Source organism: Oryzias latipes, chromosome 1 (genome assembly GCF_053564925.1).
Source record: "Oryzias latipes strain Hd-rR chromosome 1, Olatipes_Hd-rR_3.1".
In the NCBI taxonomy this organism is placed as follows: domain Eukaryota; kingdom Metazoa; phylum Chordata; class Actinopteri; order Beloniformes; family Adrianichthyidae; genus Oryzias; species Oryzias latipes.
This window is the reverse complement of record NC_136237.1, coordinates 42714760-42735133: the sequence shown is the minus strand read 5'-3', so window position 1 is coordinate 42735133 and position 20374 is coordinate 42714760. Positions and strand designations below refer to the sequence as shown.

Here is a 20374-nt window from a genome sequence, read left to right as displayed (position 1 = left end):
AGATCTGCAGGTTCTTATGTTTGACAGTCGCCCCCTGGTGGCAGAACGGAAACTGCACCAGGATGCAGGAGAACTGCTGTTTTTAATGACCCCCCCCAGAAAGGCCACGTTGCAGCGATGTTCCACAGGAGGAGTTTATTGAGCAGCTTGCAGCACAGAGGGACTCACATGGATCTGTACAGCAAACATCAGCCGTCCACGCGGCGCCCACAGAAACCAACGCCACGGTTTGCATGAAAACGCCCTGGAGGCCCGATTGGTTCTGGAAAACCCACACGTCAGTTGGTTCTGCTGGAGTTCTGATTGTTCAGGAATAGAAATACAAACCCAGCTCATTTCAGGCCCAACAAAGAGGCAAGCACCCCCCCCCCAATCATCAACGGCCAACAACAATGGAGGAACTTCTGTGGTTCTGGTTCTTAAGACATGAAGGCGTCGTTTTTTCCTCTTGTCTGCTGTTCTTGAATGCCTCATCGTCCTCGCCACGCTTTGATTTGACTAATTCTATTCACATTTTTATCAAACATCTGATGCTGTGCTGTTATTTTGAAAGTATTCATTTGGGGGGGCGTTTCCGTGCTTGGGGGGGGGGGGGGGGGGCTACAAGTAGTTCACATTTTGGAGCTGCACTGCTACCCTCGGACGCTTAGAGGCGGAGTCTCAGGAGACGAGCAACAATCTTTCTAATCGGACGCCCGCACTGAGACGGATTAGAGTTGCTACGGCAACGCGATAGAAGGGGAGGGGTCAGCGATGGAGGGAGAAATGTTCAAAACAGTTTTATGAGCACAAACGGAAACCGTCTCACTTTCACAATAAAACACAGATTTTCATAATAAAAGCAGGGGTTTGCAGTCAAACCACGTGTCTGATTTTAGAATCAAGTTCAAAAAGTTGTAAACATGAGAGGAACGCAGGAGGAAGGGTTTGTCCCGTTCAAATGTTTCTGAGTGTCTTCATCTGGTTCCTCCGTTTGGATCAGAACCAGCAGCTCTGGAACAGACTTCCTTCTTCAGGAGGTTTTGGCTGAAGCAAGTCTTCCAGCTCCTACAGCAGCTAAACAGACACCGACCACCACACTACCACCACCGTGTTTGAGGAGCCAGGTGTCTGTCAGCTGATCGGTTCTTCTAAAACTCTGTGGTGAAACTTGGTTCTGAAGTTCCAAACGCGGTTCCTTCAATCAAACCCGACCCGGGTCTGACATCAGAAACATTTCAAGGAGACAAACCTGCAAAGCCTCCTTCCTCTCCAGCAGCTGGTCAGGAAGTGGATTTTCATTCACCGGAGGAAAACCTGAACAGGCGAAAATTATCTCCGTTTTGAATGTTTGGATTGAAAAATCTTTAAAAAGCAAGATTCAATCCCAGAAGTTAAAAAAAAAACAGACTTCCACTTATCCAGGACCCAGTTTGGTAGAAAAGTCTGGCATTGGATGGTTTCCATGGTGACGGGGGATGTGGATCTGGGCATGCTCTGTGAGAACATCACTTAAAAAACAAACATTTAGAAATCCCGCCGTCGTCCTGTACAAACACGGAGTCACGGAGGCCCAGGAACAAGGAGGGAGGTTCCAGGGGTCCGGGTCCCCCATCAGGGGAGGAGTCAGGCTGCTGTCAGGGGGGAAGCGCCCCCGTGACCCGATGCCGGGAACCGGCAGCTGCAGCCGTGGACTCAAGGTGGAGGATCTGGACAAGAAGGTGAGAGCTTTGAAAAGAAATCCTGTTTTCTGTGGCGGAGCTGCTCCGGCCCCGGCAGGAGGGGGCTGCTGCTCCATGCGGGAGTCCGAAAGTCCAGGAAGTCTGAAAGCCCAGGACGTCCGAAAGCCCAGGACGTCCCAGCTGTACAGGAAGTCTGTTCCTCTCCGCAGAGATCTGGGATGGGAGGAGGCGGAGCCTCAGCGCTCTTTTACCTGTCATACAGAAATCTCGTAGGTAGTTCCCCCAACGCCCGTCACTTTCTTCACACTGCCCCCTTGAGGTTTGTGGGCGGGGCTTGGATGAGAAGGGGAGGAGGGGGTGGAGCAGGAGAAGGGCTGGCCCCCATTGGTCCGTTTCAGCTCATCCCTGTGGGGAGGAGGGAGAGAGGAGCGTTGAGTTTCTGGTAGAACCCGTCCGGTTCTGCGATATAAGTTCCTGTTAGAGAAAAACAGACTGAACTGGATGAAGCAGAATCACCGTTAAAGTTTTCTTTACATGGAATTCTGGTCACTAAAATAAGCGATGACCTCGTCAGGCTTTTATGGTCCAGATCTGATACTTATGAGATGCATAAAAAACTAAAAAAGATGAAAGTCTTTTTAGGCTCTGTTTGCGTTTGGACAAACCAGCAGAGACACTGATGAACCTTTATGGAAACAGTTATTGGTCCCAAAAGTCAGAATCTGGGAAGATCTTTACCAAACTGGTTCTGTTACTCTAGAACTAGAGCCAAATTCTGCTGCGTTGTACGGCGGTAAAACATGGCGGTCTGTTGGTGATGTCACTAGTGCACTAATGATCTGGAACAATAAGCTTCAAATATTCAGCACTGATCATAAAAATGAGACCAAAATCTGATTCCCGATCAGATCACAACTTCCCTAAATAAAATGAAACATTTAAATGATAAAGTTTTTCAAAATAAGAGTCGTCTTTAGTGGAAATAAAAGTGAATCATTTCCTACTAAACTGAAATCTGCATGTTTGATTCTAAATCATCTCAAAAACAAAAAAAGCTTTAGGAAAACTCCTTTATGGACGTCTTCCGCTATAGGCTGTCAATCATTTAGTGTAGATATTATTTTGTCTTTAGGCAAATGCTTCCACATTAATTTAAGTTTCATAAATATTCTCATCAAAGAATAAATTTCATTAAAAAAATCAAAAGTTTCCTAAATAGCCTAATAATCAATTAATTCAAACTGTTTAAATATTTCACATAAAAGTTTAAAGTGTGATTAACACGTGAACGCATTAACGTCCACATCCCCGTCAATAATTTAAATCATTATTATCAGACTGATTTAAACTTTATGTAAAATATCAAATAAGATAATCATAAATAAATTCTGCTGTATCCTCCAAGTTTCAGTATATAGAATCTCACAGATCAGAAACAAGAAAAACTGTCTGCTAGAAGAAAGATTTCTGCTAAAAACATTTTCTAAAACATCTCATCCATAAATCTGCCAAAAGACAGAAACTATAAAAAGTGTCTGCCAGATAAAAAAACTTCTGCCAGAAGAAATAATGTCTGCTAAAGGAAAAAAACATCTCATAGGAGAAAAACATGACATGACTAGCAGAAAGATAAATCCTGTAAAAGATTTTCTTTGTTCTGTTTGCTATGAAATAAGAAAAACACACAAATTTAAACTAAACAGAGAATCCAGAAGGAGGCGGAGCCTCACTGCTGATGATTCATGACTCGTCATTTTCTACACCTCTGAGCCTCCCGCAGCACTCTGAAATGCCAACTGCTTTTCTGCCTGGGGGGCTGTGTCTGGTCTAAGGAACCCTGGGGGGGTGAGGCTGGTCTGAGTCAGTCTCAGCCTCATCCTCAGTCAGGACGTTTGACAGAAACACAGAAGCAAAAACAGAAGAGGAGCAGAGAAGGAGAAACTCACAGAATCTGGCAGTGAGAGGAGGAGAGAAGGGGGGCAGAAGAGGAGCAGGAGGAGGCAGTCAGGCAGTTGGATGTTCGGGCAGGTGGGCGGGTTCAAACCCATTGTCCTGGCCGAAGGGGGAGGTCATACTCACTTTGGCGCTTGGACCGCTCCTCCTCCCATCCCTCCTCCTCCTCCTGCCCCCGCTGCGTTGGCCCCCGCCGACGCCGACGCCTTGCGAACCAGCCGGTACTGCATTTCGGCGGCGGCGGCGCTCGAGTAAGACAGCGACTTGCCGAGGGGCGGGGGGTGTGGGGTGTGCAAGGACTGGATTGTGTTGGTGGACCCCAGCGGGGTGTCTGTGGAGCGGGTGCGGTACGGGTAGTGGTGGTGGGGCGGGGCATGAGGAGCGGCGAAGCGTGGGGGGCGGGAGGTGGAGTGGTGGTGGTGGGAGTGGTGGTGGTGGTGGTGATGATGGTGGTGGTGATGGTGGGGGCCAGGCTGAGATAGTGGGGCGGAGCTCTGAAGGCCAGGTGGGAGGTCAGCCAGCAGCCGCTCCCTCTCTGGTGGGGGAGGGGGGGAGGAGGACGTGGAGGAGGAGGAGCGGTGGAGGAAGGGGTGGTGGTGGTGTGAGGAGCGGTGGTGGTGGTGATGGGGAGACTGGGAGGCCTGCAGGTCCGCCTCCCTCTGCTGCAACAGGAGGGGGGGGTTGAAGCCGCCTCCCACTGCTGTACAGGGTTTCCCAGAGGAGAGCTCAGGGGCAGCGGTGACCCCCACTTTGTTGAGATCCTCGCCCCCCACCAGTAAGTTGTCGTAGGACAGACTCCCGTTGCGGTGGGGCGACGGCGTCTGATTGGCTAGACTTTTGAAGCTGGCTGTGGTTGCCTCGGAGATGTGGGCGGTGCCTGTTGAAGTGTGGGCGGAGCTGGAGGACCGTCCAGAGAGCACGCTGGCGTCAGAGAAGGACGGGTACGAGCGCCCGCCCAGGGAGTAGCCAGGTATGCCCCCGCCTCCCGATTCCCGCCCCCCCTCTCTCCTGTCGGCGCCGGCCCCCCCTCCCACTCTGTCGGTGGGGGCCTCCCTCCGGTCCAGGCTGGGCTGCGAGCGGAAACCGGGCTGCTGGCTGGCCTGGAGAAGGGAGGAGGTGGAGGAGGAGGAGTCCCTGGCACTGCCGGTGCTCTCCCCCCGACTCAGCTGGAGGGGGCGACAGAGGGGGGAGAAGAGGGGAGGATAGGAGAGGCTGAGCCAACAGGAGCAAAGAGAAAGACCCCACAGCCCCCCCTTTGTGTTCTCAACGACATAACATCCTAAACACTAAATGACAAAACTAGGAATTCTGGGAAAATCGGTCCAAAACAGAAAGGTCAAATGAGGTCAGAGGTTCTGGAAGAACTTTTGCATAAAAAGTCGTCAAATCCCGAAACATCGGCAGAACATCAAAGAGATGGCTTCTGCCCCCCCGACCTGTTAGGCCAGGTGAGATGTTCACCTGATGCTGTCGACTGTATCTGAGAACTGGACTGAGCGACTCCGCCCCCCTGGCGTTCCAAACAGGAAGTGCCCGCCAAAACAGAGAAATAAACGACCGTTATTCGGCCCTTCTTTTGGTCAGAAGAACCGTTCTGCTGGCCGCCTAAACGTTTGACCGCGGAAGGGGTGTGGCCTTCCAGCACGCTTACTCCTGATTGGAGAGAGAGGTTGCCATAGAAACAGTGACTTGGGTTGGAGCTGGAACAGAACCGTTCTGGTGGGTCCAGTTCTCCGATACAGTCGGTTCTGGGACACCGTCCAGCTCCCAGAACCGACATGCAGAACCTTCAGCTATCGTCTCCGCTGACGTTACCTCCTCACATCTGCCACAGATGAGGCCCTTGGGCCGCAGAACCCACATGCTGCTTTGGAAAATGCCCCCCGTGTGGACAGCAGGACAGGGAGGGGGGCAAGAAGGGCAAATAACGGGGGTGGGGGGTTCTAATAGGTGTAGGGAGACCTACAGACTCACTGGACAACGGGGGCAGAGAGGCTGAGGGATCTAGACCAGACACAGCTCTGGATTTGAGCAGATGCCTCTGAACTCAGTCGAGGTTCTGGGTCGGGTCCAGATCATGGGGGGAGGGGTGTTAGGAAACATAGCTGAGCCTAGGCAGGGGGGGGAATGCTTCCAGAACACTTACTGAAACTGATCAACAGTAAGCCACTGAGAACCCAAAAGGAAAGCAAAAGAAAACGGGTCATTAGAACGCAGTGGCTGAAGAAACTGATCAGAACCGGGAGCGCCGCGGACGCTGCGCTGAGGGCCGCTTTACCTGGTTGGCGTACGCGTGCGTGAGCGCGGTGTGGTTCTTCCCCGGGCTGTAGCTGGGCCTGTACTTGTACATGGTCGGGGTGGGCGGGGCTTTGTTCAGCAGGCTGCACTCTGCAGGAAGGGGGCGATAAACCGCAGCACGATCACACACGGACACCAACGAGACCAAACATTTTCATGACAAGGAAACACCAAGAATAGAAACTGGTTTCAGGGTTTTGTTGGTGGATCTGCTTCCAGCTGAAGTCAGGGCTCCAGACTAACTTTTTTCACTAGGAGCACTGTGGCCCCTAACTGAAAATTTTAGTGGCACAACCAGAAAATTTAGGGGCGCATACCGTAAATCAACATGCTAACCAAATCTACTCATTTCCACTGTATTACTAATAAATACTTTAATAATAGATGCAGAAATTACAATGTGCTGTTTCAAATTCAGTGTCACATTTTATTCTTCACTTTTGAAGATGCAACAAGAAGGTAAACTGACATCAGCATCGCTGTCATGACTGACTGTCATGAATAGTAAAGAAAACAGAACTGATCTTGGTGAGACCAAATAGGTGCAGCCAAGATGCACAATAAGCGTGTTTGAGATCACCCAGGTGAACTCAACGCTGCGCAGATCACCTGGTGTGAGATATATATTTTTGTTTTTGCTCCAACATTAACTGTCAATCATCACAAAAATATCGCGAGAAAGGGGTGGGAGCAAGGGGCAAACCTACCCGGACACAGCTGGAAACTGAACTGACTGAAAGCTGCCCTACAGACTACAAAACAATGCATTATGGGACATGTGTCCTGATGGTTTTCGTAGTGGAGTGATTAATTAAAATAATTTAAAATACCAATTCATTAAAAAAGGCTACATACATCACAAAATATTAAAATAATCATAAAATATATAATAACACAGATCATACTAAGGGGGAGAAGAATATTAAAACTAAATTGAATGTTAAGGACAACTCCAACTTCCTGTTCCCCTTCAGTCTTGCTGCAGATTCGCGTTCATCTCACAGCCCCCCCGCCTGGTCTCCCCAACGATCCAGGCGAGGTGCCGGTTCATCTCAAACACGTCTATCGTTGCATTTTCCCCACGTATTTTCAGTGTGTCTAAAACTAATGTTGTTTTTGCTCGAGCGTGTTTAAAGTTCAAGCCCCGTTAGCTGTCACGCATGTAGGTGTGGGACATTTATTCTCCTCAGCTGACCCGACTCCCGCGGGAGCGGTGTGCTGCCGTAACCCGTTTGATGCGCCGCCGTAACCGAAACCCTAAACCTTCCTCCGGTTCTGTGCGGCCCAGAGAAAAGTTCAGCACGGACTGCATGTATGTAGAAAATTACGAGCGACTAAATACGTTCTAAAGGAAAGTAAGGAACTCCTTAATGTGGTCCGGGGAGGGAGGGGGCTGTCAGGTTTCCTGCTTTCAAGCCCGGTCATTGTCCCGCCCCCAAGAGTCATATACCCCACTGTGATTGGTTACTTTGTCAGCTCCGCGCACGACAATGTAAAAGTGTCATTCATACAAACTGGCGGGCTGCAGTAACATTAAACCTTCATATTAAGGCGGGGACCGCAAAATATCTTGGGGGCCGCAAATAGCTTGCGGGCCGCGAGTTTGAGACCCCTGCTGTACACTCTGGCACTGGTACACTAGCCGCAGGTCGGAAGAACGAATCAATAGTTCGCTTACCCATAGTTCAGACGCACATATCAGGTTGTGATATTTGTCTCCGTTTCCTTCCCACAGATGTTTACGCGCACTCGATTATCTCTAGGCCCCTCCCCCTCCACGCATTTTAGCCACTCACAGTGGCTTTCCCTATTCTTCTCACACGCAGTGGCCGCCTCACACACAGGCATCACGCGAGTGTGTACGTGCTCGCGTTTCATGAGTATGTGCGCGAGTATGTGTCTGCCTGCGTCCGTGTGCGCTTGCGTCGCATTGATTATTTCATTGATCATTGACTTGCCCCTTCCACGTTTAATGTTTAAAAAATACGAAGGGTGGGGGAGGCAAATTTACTGGTCGCGCATGTGCGACTGGATGTAAAATTCAGTCGCACACTCTCAAATTTTGGTCGCAAAATGCGAGCAATTGCTCGCAGTCTGGAGCCCTGGAAGTAATTAGATAACCGTCAAAATAAAACGTACAAAGACTTTCAAGCATGAATACAAGGTTTGGTTTGACATTTCTGTTTTCAAAACCATTTATTTGTCATGAACACGAAATTTCCCGTTAGATCACGGTCAAAAGTCCGTCACAGGTCACGGAGCATGGATGCAACCCTGCACACATACCGACTAACACTAGATACAGTGGCGGTTTTTCTATGGGCAATGTGGGCGGTAGCCCAGGGCGCAATCTGGACGTTTTTTTCCTGTAGTTTTTCTAGACTAAACCAGGTAGCTCCTCCAATTGCGTCAACTTGCTGCTATTGTGACAATATGGGGGTGAGGGTGGGGGGGGGGGGTGGGGTGGGGGGCGTCCAGTGTTTCACCCAGGGCGCCAAACAAGCCAGGACCGCCTCTGACTAGATCAGAGGTGGGCACTGAGGGCCGCATTCCTGCATGTTTTCCAGCAAACCCTGCTCTGGCATGTTCTAATTGGCTGGACACACCTGAACCAGGTAATCAGCCATGAGTAGGGCAAGGATGTCTGGAAATCATGCAGACACACCGGCCCTCGAGGCCTGGAATTGCCCACCCCTGGACTAGATAGAACATGAGGGAACAGAGACACCTGGGGGGCAATATGTCAATCATAAAGACCTATGGGTAAATCACATTCATCAAATGTAATCATCATGCTCGCCATAAATGATGATGTCACTTGATTGACATGCAGAACGGCCAGTGGGACATCCGTCTCTGGGGCTGCACGATATGAGGAAAACTCGCGATATGTGTGATTAATATTGCGATAACGATATAATTTGCGGTGTATAAACAAATATCAAACCAACCAAAAACATAATTTCCATTTCAATGCAACAGTATAAAACAGTATAAAAGTTATACTCCAAATGACCCTCGTCAACATAGGAGGCAAACATCAAACATAAAAGGGCTCATTTGATTGATCAACAACGTAAACGGGTCCTTCCGATTGGTTAAATGCATAAAGGGATTTATTTCATTTATTCAATATTTCAAGCTGCCATGAGATGTTTTAGCACATTTAACCCTTGTGCTATCTTAGATGACCCCCCCTTCCATTGAGGTGTTCTCCCTACCATGACAAAGGTGGATAAAGGTGGAAAATTTCATGTAATCCATGGACACCAGTGAAGATCACAGATCAATGAAGAAAAAAGGTTCAGAGCACTGTCTAGTGGGTCTAGATGACCCCACTATCAATGTTAAAGTGCCTAGGATAGCACAAGGGTTAAGGTAACCATTTATTGCGATTTTCGCCGTCTTTTGCGTTATGCATATTGCACAGCTTGATGTCGCGATAACGATAAATTTGCGGTATATTGTGCAGGCCTATATGTCACGCATGATCGCACACGCAGCAGTTTCTGTTGTCGGGGCGCCGTGCGCCTCAGTGCCGTTGACAACTACAACCGCACAAGTCACGTTCACCGAACCGTTGAAGGAAAAATGACGGGAAGGTTTTATCGTGTTGTAATGTCACGTATTCATCTACATTTATCAAGTCAATTCCAAATCAGTTTTTCGTGATAAATCTGTGTGTTTGGTAACATAAATGAGCTTCAAAGGCGCTCGCTTGATGTGGATCATTCATGTCGCAGGAGTGATGTCATAAAGTAGAGACGGTGTAGTTTATTAAAGACACATTTAGGGGCGTGTAGATGAACTTCAGAGATGACAGGAAGTTGGGTTTTTGGATCATAGGGACGTTTTTGTTGGTTTCAAACCGGCGCTGTGGTCGGCTGCCGGTACGTTTGCTTTCCTGACAACTTTGTTTCTGACAGACTTGGACTTTTTTATTTTATTTACACCTAATAAATGTACTGAGGGGCCTGCTGCTCCTTTTTTGGACTGTTTTCCACCTCCTCCTTCCACCTGAAACGGTCTGTGGGTATATTGTTTACAAGACCAGCTGTTGTCGCTTAGCAACAACAAAGCCGTAGAAGCGACCGGACATCCCTGTTATGAGTTTGATTCCTGTATTAACACGTTCATTCCTGAGCCCGTCACTCCCTCCTTCCCACAGCGCCTCCCCTCAGAGTCCAACACCCCTCAGAGGAGGAGGTACCTTCTGTGTTCTCCCTGGTGATTCCGGGGTAGCGCAGCTCCGGTTTGGGAGGAGGAGGAGGCTCAGCGTCACACGATTGGCTCTCCATCATCTCCAGACTGGACTTGGACTGGGAGGGACGAAGAGGACAGGGGGATGAGGAGCAGAACCGACAACGGCCTTCTGGACCTGCTGACAGACCCGTCAGGCTCTGGAGGAGCACCGGGCCTCCCCTCACCCTGTGGAGGTCTCCCTGGATGCCGTTGTCCAGGATCTTCGCCGCCAGCTGGGCCTCTGTCAGCTGCGGCCGCAAAAACGGCGGCTGCACGCTGACGTTCTGCGTGCATCGCTTCCTGCCCAGATACCTGCAGAGGAAGCGGGATAAAAAAACTCCCATGATGCAACACAGCTGAGCTTTTCTGCAGTCCACGGCAAAGTGAAGCTAGCAGGAGAGCAGGCGACACTTCAGAGGGGCGGGGCTGCAGCCAGGAGTCAGACGTGGAAACGCCAAGTTTACCTGGGCGCCAGTGAGCTGCAGAGCACATGAGACACGTTCTTCCAGCAGCCGTTGGTGAAAGGGTTGACTCCGCCCCTGAACTTCCCCGTCACCTGGACAGAAACAACCGGTTAGCGTTCCCGCCGCGCTGCAGCTGCCCCCGGCACGCCCTCCCACGCACCTGCTCGTTGGTCGTCCTGCCCCGGGCCACCAGAACCACGTGGAAGCCGGTGAGGCCGGCCACCGGGATGAAGAACAGACCTGCAACGCACATCACAGCCAGCCTGGGGGGGGGGGGTCAGGGGTCAAGGACCATGACAAAAACATGCAGCAGGTCGTCCGTCTGTCAAACATCTCAGCACCTCCCCTTAGGAGGAGCCACAGCAGATCATCCTCCTCATCCTCATCCTTCATCCATGAACCTCCTCTTTCCTGGCAGCTCCAACATGATCACTGCTCCTCCTCTCAACGTGTCCAAACGTCTGCTTTTCTGCACGGATCTCCAGAACATCTGTGTTCTGATGAAGATCCGATCCAACGAAAAGTACTAACACGCCACGCCGCATCCTGAGACGCCGTGACTGCGACCACGAGAAAAACCAACAAACGTTCAGCGGGAAGAGAAGATCGATTCAGGAACTGTGACGAAACCAGAAGCATGACCAGAATCTGCTCGCCCTCCCCGGAGAACCAGGGACGAAGACGGACCCGACAGCGGCACAGCAGAACCGTCTGAACAGAACCATCTCAGCAGAACCATTTAAACAGAACCATCTGAACAGAACCATCACAGCAGAACCATCTGAACAGAACCATCACAGCAGAACCATCTGAACAGAACCATTTAAGGTCATAGCAGTTTAACCTCATCTGTGTCCAGAACCTTCACCTCAGTGGAGTCCCACCGTTGTAGTTCTGGTCATACGGGCGCAGCGACCGCGGGTCGGCGCCTAAAGGATACGTGACGATGGCGTGCAGGCGGTCCACGCTCTGCCGATGGTAGAGGATGAAGAGCAGGCCGAAGCCGAACACGGCCATGATGTGAGCCGTCAGAGACAGGAGGAAGAGGAAGAAGTAGCGGTAGTTCCTCCTGCCGATGCAGTTGTTCACCCACGGACAGTGGTGGTCGAACTCCTGCAGGAGGAGGGAGGAGGAGGGAGGAGGGAGGAGGGAGGAGGGAGGAGGGAGAAGGAGGGAGGAGGAGGGAGGAGGGAGGAGGAGGGAGGAGGGAGAAGGAGGAGGAGGAGGAGCACAGGTGAAGCAGCCGTCTGAACATGAACGCTCCTTCCTGCCTCGTTCTTTCAGAGGATGGAGATCCCAGACATGTGGACATCCAGACTCTTTGGATCGGTCAGAAAAACCCACATTTATTAAGTTCTGACCCGTTACAGAACTGGGCTGAGAATCTTTGCTGATGCAGCAGGAAGTGGCGGTCTGTGGTTCATCATAAAGTGATGTCAGAAGCATCAGCTGCTGCAGGAAACGAACAGATCTCCGCCTGCTTTGCTCTGACCCGGAACGTTCGCCAGGAAGTCGGACGAGCAGCACGTGACGGGGGGGTTCCGTCCTGCTCTGTTTCTGATGTCATGCCCCGCCCACTGCTGCTACTGACGACATGAATCAGGCGTTTTCCGACAGACAGAACCGGACAGCCTCATGAAAACCAGACGCTCATTATCTTGGGGGCGGAGCCTCTCCGGGGCGTGCATATGTAAACGCTCCAGGATTCTGCCGGCAGAGGTTTCTTCTGACAGATTCACACTTTAATATTATTAATAAACCTGTGCCGCATCGTGTCTGAATGCTGAGAATAGAGCGCCCCCTGGAGGCCAGGACACTTTTAGAGGACCTTTTGTTTCTTTTGACGTAAATTATTCAAGTTAATCAAGACCTGATGTCCGTCTGTTTTTACAAAGTTCAGCAAAAGCAGAGGTTTGGGTTAAAGGACGGGACCGGCTGGTTTAGGGTCGGTTCCACGGCCTCCTGAGCTTTTGATGAGCTGTGGTTTATCTGGACCTGAACGATGCCTTCAGGGTCTGTGCGACAGACGTGCGCTTAAGGCAGAGCATGCATCAAATTCCTGGAAATGTTTTCTTTGTCGTTTTTAAATCTTTTGAGTCCTGAGCTCCACCAGCTGCTGAACCTCTGAGGAGCAAACAAAGACCAAACACAGACTTTTTTGTGTTGGAACTTTTAAAAGAAAAAAGCTCATCCTTTGAGCAAAAGACGATAAATCTGAATCAAAATCTTCAATTAGAACCAGGATTTCAGTGATTTGACTCGACTCATTCATAGACACTGAGAACGCTGCAGAACCTCAGCTGGAACCAGTTCAAAAGCTGCTGAGGGGCGTGGCTTCCTGTGAAACGAGGGCGGGCTGAGTGAGGACACACCTCCACGCAGTTGTCGCACACGGAGCAGTGGGAGCAGCGCGGCGGGCGGTAGAAGCGGCAGGTGGAGCACCACTTCATCCGGACCTGAATCCCCCGGATCTCCACGGTTTTGTACAGCGGCGCGCGGAAGTCGTCCTCCTTGTCTTCGTCCTCCTCAGCTGCACACAAACACACACCCACGTTTGGCGGGCCCTCTCTGAATGTCGCGGCGCTCTTGGGCTGCACTCACCTCTTGGGAAGATCCCAGGGTCCATGAATGTGGCCATGCAGAAGTTAGCCAGCACGAACAGGAAGATGACTCCATTGTAGACGGGCACGGCGACGGAGAAACGCTCGGTAAGCCAGGGACACCTGCAACAGCAACCAGAGCGCCATGACACGCTGAGGTCACGCAGAGTCACCAACATCAGAGCACCGCACATCTGGACAAGCTTTAACCCTCAGGACGCATGAATGGAGGATATTTCTAAAAAAATGGCCCCATTTCTCTGATCCCAGTTAAAACTACAGATGTGAAGAAATTCTGCCAGGAAAAACCCAGATGAGGATCCTGTCAGCACCAAGCAGAACCAAACAGAACCAGCATCCATGAGCTTCACAGAACTTCAAGCTGCTTCGCTGGATCTTTGTCTTTTAGTCACCAAATGATCAGAGATTAAACATCTTCATCCAGAGTCTTCCTCAGAGGTTGAAGGTGGAGCCACGCGTTTCTGCTGGCAGAATCCTCTGACTCTGCAGACAAACCTGATCACTGATCGATCCATCATCAATGCCTCTGATCAGGAAAGAGTCCCTAAACTGCTGCAGACCGTCTGTCCCATCGACTGTATCACAGACCTGGACTGAGTGATGTCAGCCTGCTTCTGGCTCCAACCAGATGAAGTCAGTTAAGTCACCATTTTCCCCCGATAGAACGCCGCCATGTTGGAGCCAGGCGACGTCAGTTAGCAGTGATTGGTCTGAGTCGCTCTGAGTCGTGGTTTCAAAGAAAAATAATCATGAGAGAGCTTGTTGGAAGGCCACACCCCTACGACTTGAATGCGGCCTACGCATATGTGGGCGGCCGTGGTTAAGCGGTAGGGCGGTCGACCCACGATCATAAGATTGCAGGTTCGATTCCCGCCTTGCACGCCCATGTGTCAAAGTGTCCTTGGGCAAGACACTGAACCCCACCTTGCCTCTGGTGGGAGGTTGGCGCCAGTGTTCGGCAGGGGAGCCGCCATAAGGGTGTGAATCTGTGTGTGAATGTGTGCATGGGTGAATGGGTCTGTGACTGTAAAGCGCTTTGAGCCTTCAAAAGAGGGTAGAAAGCGCTATATAAGCCATTTACCATGTACGCAAAATCTGTCAGTCAAATGTTTGGATAATAGGGCCCAAAGGCTCCTCCTACTTTTATTGAAGTATCTGATTGGTCAGTTTACAACTAAAAAATGGGGATTATAGAGATGATATTTAGAAAGGTATCAGATCCAGTTAGTCTAACCAATAATGTCCAAGATAGCTCCGGGATTTGGCCTTCTTGGAGCCAGCAGGTCCTTCCTGTTTGGGACGCCATGGGGGCGGAGTCAGTCGGTCCAGTGCTCAGATGCAGTCACCTCACCTGCTTTCTGGTTTGGTTTCACCTGAGCCCCGATTGTTTCCACGATTTCCCTCCATATGACCACAGAAACATAAACAGACGGGGGGAGGGGGGGGACTGGATGATGGGCTTTTGTCAGGGTGACAGATGTTGGCCTATTTCCCCCCCACCCTCACTAATCTGGCAGCCCACCACACTGACCACACACAGATTAGACTTTCTCACACATGCGTGCTCTGAAACGCACACGCCAATCGGACTTTCTCACATCTCGCCGCCGCTGCCTCTTCCTGTCCTCACACTCTGACTAGACACGTAATCTCCCTGCAGAGTCACAACCAGCGGGATTAGAGACAACAGCCTGCGACCGCCGCACAAACACGCAGACCCCCCCCGACGGAGGATCTTCCTGAAGTCCAGCATCAAACATGAAAACCAATTCGTGAAAATATGAGGATTTTCCAGTCTGGATTAAATCACAGGCTTATCAATTTCTAATTAATCTTTACTTAAATTCTACATCTCAAATCAGTAAATCTCAGAACCCCGTTTAGTTTTGAGCAAAAGGTTTAAAAGTGAATATTTTCTGAAGGAAAACTCCATCTTTCATGGTGTTTCGGTAAAGTCTGTTTCATAAACAATTAAATGGAAATTTCCAGAATAAATCAAATGACATCATGAATCCAGATGATTCCGTGTCTGAGCAGTGATGTTCACCAAAACCCTCAGATATTTAGGGTTGATCTCTGTGAACTTCACCGCAATTTCATAGAATCACCTGAACCGTCAGGAGGACCAGCACAGATTTCTGCATCTGAGCCGTTTGCTGGGTTTAAATAAAGTTACGGCTTTCTTTTAACATCGGCAACACCGAAATAACACACGCTCTGGGAACTACCAGAAGTCTTTCACCGTTCCGCCAAGGAGGAAGCGGCTTTTCTTCTGGGCTTTGCACAGATCCACGCCACACCACTGACATGACATGACGTGACGTGGATCAGCATGAAGCTGCTTCAGAATCTGCAGGAATCGTGGAAACGGTTGAAGACCTAAACGATGGCTCAGACCCAGATCCATGTGGACAACATGAGAACCTGCAGAACCATCGGGTTCTAACAGATTGACGTGAGCAGAACCCTGAAGGTTCCTTTGTCCTCCAGCCACTTACGTGAAGCAGAAGAAGAGCGTGGTGGAGCCCACCAGGAAGAAGGTCGCTGCCGACACCGGGACGTAGCGGGAGGGCCGCAGCGGTCTGCTGGGGGGGGCCACGGCGTGGGGGAGCGGTGAGGAGGACGGACCCCTCCCTCCGCTTTTACTGCTGCTACCTGGCATCACTTCCTGTTTCCTGGCGGTGTGTTTGCTGACTAACAGCTGGGATGAAGAGGCTGTGACTGTGACTGGTGGGGGCAATAACCAGGCCGAGAGGGGGGTCAACTGAGGATGAAGGCTTCCTCTGTCAGGACATGGGGGGCCTGAGCTTCACCCCATTCAAGAGCATGGATGTTTGTGTAAATCCCAATCCTGATGGGGCAGATTAGAAGCAGTTTATGGGTCTCTGTGCCGGAAAAGCTGGGTGTTCTGATTAGACACAGAATAACAGGGGGGGGGGGCTTAAACCAGAGATGATCCAGATGAAGGTGTTAGAACAAAACCCTGTTAGAACCAATCATTCAGATCGTGTGCTCTCCATCAATTGTAAGAAAAAAAACACAAAGAACCATGTGACGGTTCTGGTTCTGGTTCCACAGCCGAGGAAAACAAACCGTTTCTGAGACGGTGAAGTTCTGAAAACCCAAGAGGCAGATCCTGAGCCGAAACCTCCAAAAGTCCTCAGGGTTCAGAGCAACTGAAGCGGATCGTCCCTGAGGGATCCAGGCTGACGGGTCCTCAGACGGGGGCAGAGGTAGTTCCACACAGAAACATGGACAGAATGAGGGGGGGCCAAACAACAGCGAGGGGGGGCAGAACGTGAAAAGGCCGGAGGATAATCTGCCCCGACGCTGCTGTCCTCTCTGTGCTTTTCTTCTCTCTCAGCTCTGGCAGAATCTGGTTCTCACAGCAGACCCGGAGAACCGGCAGCTCCTCACATCCTGAGAGGACGCTCCACTTCAAAGGGAAGAACGGCCTTCAGGTCAGGACTCGGTCTAGCAACAGCAGTCTGACCACGGACCAACACAGGAGACTGGTCTTCCTGTGTCGGGACATCCCCAAACCCCATCGGCGGTGGATTCAAACCACCTCCCCTGCCAGGGGCGCCTCAGGTGTGACAGAGGGGGGGGGGAGTGGGGAGCGAGCTGATCGTTGGGTCCAAAACTCTGACGTGAGCTGGTGATCCATCGGCGTGTGCGTCCGTAAACACAGAAAGGAAAACGGAGAACAGCCGACCTGCAGCAGTAACACCTGCAGAGGCTCCGCCTCCTTTCTGCTGGACAGGTGTGTAACCTCCAACCTTCCCCAGATTTCCCCTCCACTGCCTTCCCCTGAACACAGAAACGGTGCCTGGATGATGGTTGGACGACGACCTCCGTCAGTGGGTGGAGCTGACGCTCAGACAGAAGCTGAAGATGTCCTTGGAGAACCCCTCATCCAACAGGAACCCCAGGATGACGGCCTCACAGCAGCCGCCGTTTCCCAGGTGTGTGATGGGGAGGGGGCCGTCCTAGCGGCATGATCCAGTCCGACGGCCGATCAAACTTCTGCTCCTGCAGCAGGAAGGAGAGCAAACAGTCTGTTAGCGTGAGAAGGTCCCACATCAGCAACGGATTCAGGCTTTTCAAACCAAAACTGTAGAACGTTTGCTCAGCAGGAAGTGATGTAAGACGACAAAGGATCACATCTCACCGTGAAGAGTCGAACTCTTCTTTCTGAAATGCTTTAGCCTGAATGCACATAAAGCCTGACAGAGCAGCAGCTTCCTGCTGCCGTCTGATTGGCTGATCAACACCACAGGCAGGTGAGGTGATGCTGCGGAGCAAACACCTGATTTCACATCATCTGTTTGCTGAAGCAGAAGTGTGGAACGCGTTCTGTTGCATTCTGTTGTCTTGGTTTGGGATAAAAATCCAAAAGTCTATTTTTTCTTTGTAATCTTCCAACAGCAGCGGTTCCTGACTCGAGAACCGTTCCGGTATCCCAGAACCTTTGGTGATTGGAGGAAACCACTTGGACAACTCGTTTTTGTTTTGACTTTTTCATTCACACCTTCCCACTGTGGATCGTATCGGGTTGGCGAGGATTTCTGTGACTCAAAGGTCTGATGTTCTGCATGACGACAGCAGAGAACGGCAGAAAAAACAGAGTCCTCCAATGTTCCAGATGCTGTTCTGCCAGCACGTTCCAACTTTAGACCTAAAGAAACCGTTAAAGCCCATCAACAGCTCTTTAACAAATAAAATGACTGCAGCAAAAGCGCTAAAGCACCGCGGAGCTGAACCGAACACGGAAAGAGATCCGTTTGGATGAGAGACGTCGATGTCATGAGCAGATGAACGAACGCATACATGAAGGAACAAAGGAATGAGGGCAGCGCTTAAACGAGAGAAAACAGACAATGAACCCATAACAGGAGCCATGTTTCACAATAAAATGGCCTTTCTGGATTTTTCCCTAAAGTCCCGCCGCCATCATCCTTTAATCTGTTTTTGCAAGTGTTCCCAGTCGTCTTCTCATTTCTGATGACAGCGTTTTTAGCCAAAATCCAAAAACCAGTGTCGTCTTCTCAGTTTATGCAGAAATTCACCTGTGGGCGGGACTGCCGGTGCAGAATAACCCCGCCCCTCTTCCCTCTGAGAGCTCTCTGTTCACAGGCTCTCCCGCTAGCTTACAGCTCCCTGAGGTTTCTTCTTTTTTTCAAGAATTTGTTTTTCCTTACTGGGAAGGAGGGTTTAAGGGGGAGATGTTTAGTTTAGTAATAAACTGCCGTGTTTTATGAATGGTTTCCTGTTCTTATATTACCGCTTTGAAGCCTATTGTTGTAATAATGTATTGGGCTAAATAAATACAAGTGAATTGACGTGGAGGAGGCTCTGAAGGAGAAGATCCATCATGAAGGACCTGAAGGAACTGGCACGTTTCCAGGACCCGGTCTGCACGGACACACCCCCGTTACCGGATCTGGATCAGCGACGGCGACACCGGCGGGATTACTTCAGCGTTTCGGTCTAAGCTTCTACGCGAATCGGTCCTTAGCTAGCAGTAAGCTAACACACCATCTCACCTGAGAGGAGGTCCCGCTGCTCCTCCAGGCGCAGCTGGGGGCTCCCACCGGGTCCCGGGCTTTGTGAGGGTTATACCGAACAGACACACGCCGCGGCCGTCCGCCCCTCAGCCCGGTTCCAGAAAGCGGACGTTGTAGCTGCTGACAGGCGAAGCTAGCTTTCCCAGCAGCCCGCGGAGGCTCCTGCTTTTAGACCCGCGAGGCCGCTGATCCAAAGAAGCGCGAGCCGAAGGCGGGAAAAGTGATGAAAAATAGCCCCAAATGCTCACGCGCTTCTCTCTGTCAGGGCGCTTTCGAAGAGGCTCCCGGAGGCCGACATATTCCCCGTAACCCTGATGCCACGGAGCAGCAGGAGAGCCGACGCCGCGAGGACAGCTGTGATTGGACGACAGGAACAGTCAATCAAGCTAGCAGCGAATTGCTGCCTCGCGTTTGGCTAAGTCCCGCCCCCAGCATCCGGGATGTCAAGCCCTCTGAATATCGTGATTCGGTAGAATCCGGAGCAATTTAGCGGATATTAGAGAGATGTTGAACGTTTTCTGCTGCTTTTGTTTTCGTTGTCACCGCGCCTTGTTGACGTGTAATCGGTTTATGACACAAAATCCTAATCTTCTCACGTGACACCCTTTAAACGTGTTTTCGGGTGTTTCCCCGAATTTAAGCTTGAAGCATCCTGACCCACCCATCATGGAGACCCCCCACCCCCACCCCGGGGGGGGTAAAATGACAGCAGGAGCCGTGGAGATCACCCCAAACAGCGAAGATCCTCCTCACGCGCGTGATCCGAAAAAGCAAACAAAAAGAATCAGAGCAACAGAAAAACAAACACGCGGCTCTGCTGTGGTCGCGTGCGCGCATGCGCGTGAGAGATGAATCCACCAAACACAGAAACAGATGTTTGGCTGTTGACCCATTTCCCACAGTAAACACCTCCTCCACCTGCTGCGACAACAAACAGTTAAATCACTTTGGAGTGCACCTGTCCAGGTAGGGGGCGGGGTCTGCCCATCCAGCGTGCCCCTCTCTCTCTCATTTATTTATTTTCTGCCACATTATGTCCATACAAAACACGTGTTTTCCACACGTGTGTTTTCCTGTCAGGTTTTGTGACTGTTGTTCCTTGTAGAGCTTTAAGCGAGAATTCCGAGCATACCTGAACTTCTCACCGGTTCCCAGATCTACCTGAGCAGCAGGTGCGGCGGGACGAGAGCGCGAGGCGCTGATGTCGGAGCTGGAAACGGATCACGCTCGGCTGATCCGGATCAGACCGGCTTCGGGTTCAGAAAACCTGATCACGGTTTTAATTCACTTGGATCAGTCTGAGTTTAACCAAAACCCTGTCTAAAGGAATCACCATGGCAACCAAAAACCAACGACTCAGCTTCACTGGGTGAACGTGATGACGGACTTTTTGTTAACCTGCATTTATCCAGGGAAGACCGATTAAAACAAAATATTATTTTCAACTGTGGCCTGGTTAAAGGAGAGACTTTTAGAGAAAGAAAAAATATTTTTCTTTGTAAACACTTTATTTAAAATTCACAGAGCTCAGCCTAGTCGTCATTTTTAAACCTGAAATCTCTGTTCTG

General features: G+C 50.6%; 1 protein-coding gene across 3 annotated transcripts; it reads right to left on the bottom strand.

Moving 5' to 3' along the window:
• Nucleotides 1-120: 120 nt before the first annotated feature.
• Nucleotides 121-20079, bottom strand: zdhhc5a (zDHHC palmitoyltransferase 5a). Of its 3 annotated transcripts, none has more exons than XR_002873133.2 (12): nt 18786-19647; nt 15738-17271; nt 13220-13341; nt 12991-13148; nt 11559-11731; nt 10779-10881; nt 10619-10710; nt 10340-10466; nt 10123-10231; nt 5893-6002; nt 3608-4780; nt 121-2066 (listed from the first exon to the last, which is right to left on the bottom strand). XR_002873133.2 is itself a non-coding variant. In XM_023953945.2 (12 exons), exons 2-12 carry the CDS (start codon nt 15899-15901, stop codon nt 1916-1918), a joined length of 2349 nt encoding a protein of 782 aa, XP_023809713.1. In that variant the 5' UTR covers nt 15902-17271; nt 19939-20079; the 3' UTR covers nt 121-1915. The 3 variants fall into 3 exon arrangements, 2 of the variants coding, with proteins under 2 accessions (XP_023809713.1, XP_023809700.1); XM_023953945.2 differs by lacking the exon at nt 18786-19647 and adding an exon at nt 19939-20079 and having other exon boundaries at nt 3741-4780; XM_023953932.2 differs by having other exon boundaries at nt 3741-4780.
• Between the last annotated feature and the right edge of the window lie 295 nt (nt 20080-20374).

Excerpts from the sequence above, each read along its gene's own strand:
- zdhhc5a (XM_023953945.2), bottom strand. The coding sequence starts at position 15,901 with ATGCCAGGTAGCAGCAGTAAAAGCGGAGGGAGGGGTCCGTCCTCCTCA. Across the intron at positions 13,342-15,737 it reads ACGCTCTTCTTCTGCTTCAC|GTGTCCCTGGCTTACCGAGC; the intron begins GTAAGTGGCTGG and ends TTGCTGTTGCAG. Across the intron at positions 10,882-11,558 it reads CGCCTGCACGCCATCGTCAC|GCTGGCTGTGATGTGCGTTG; the intron begins GTATCCTTTAGG and ends CCCCCCCCCCAG.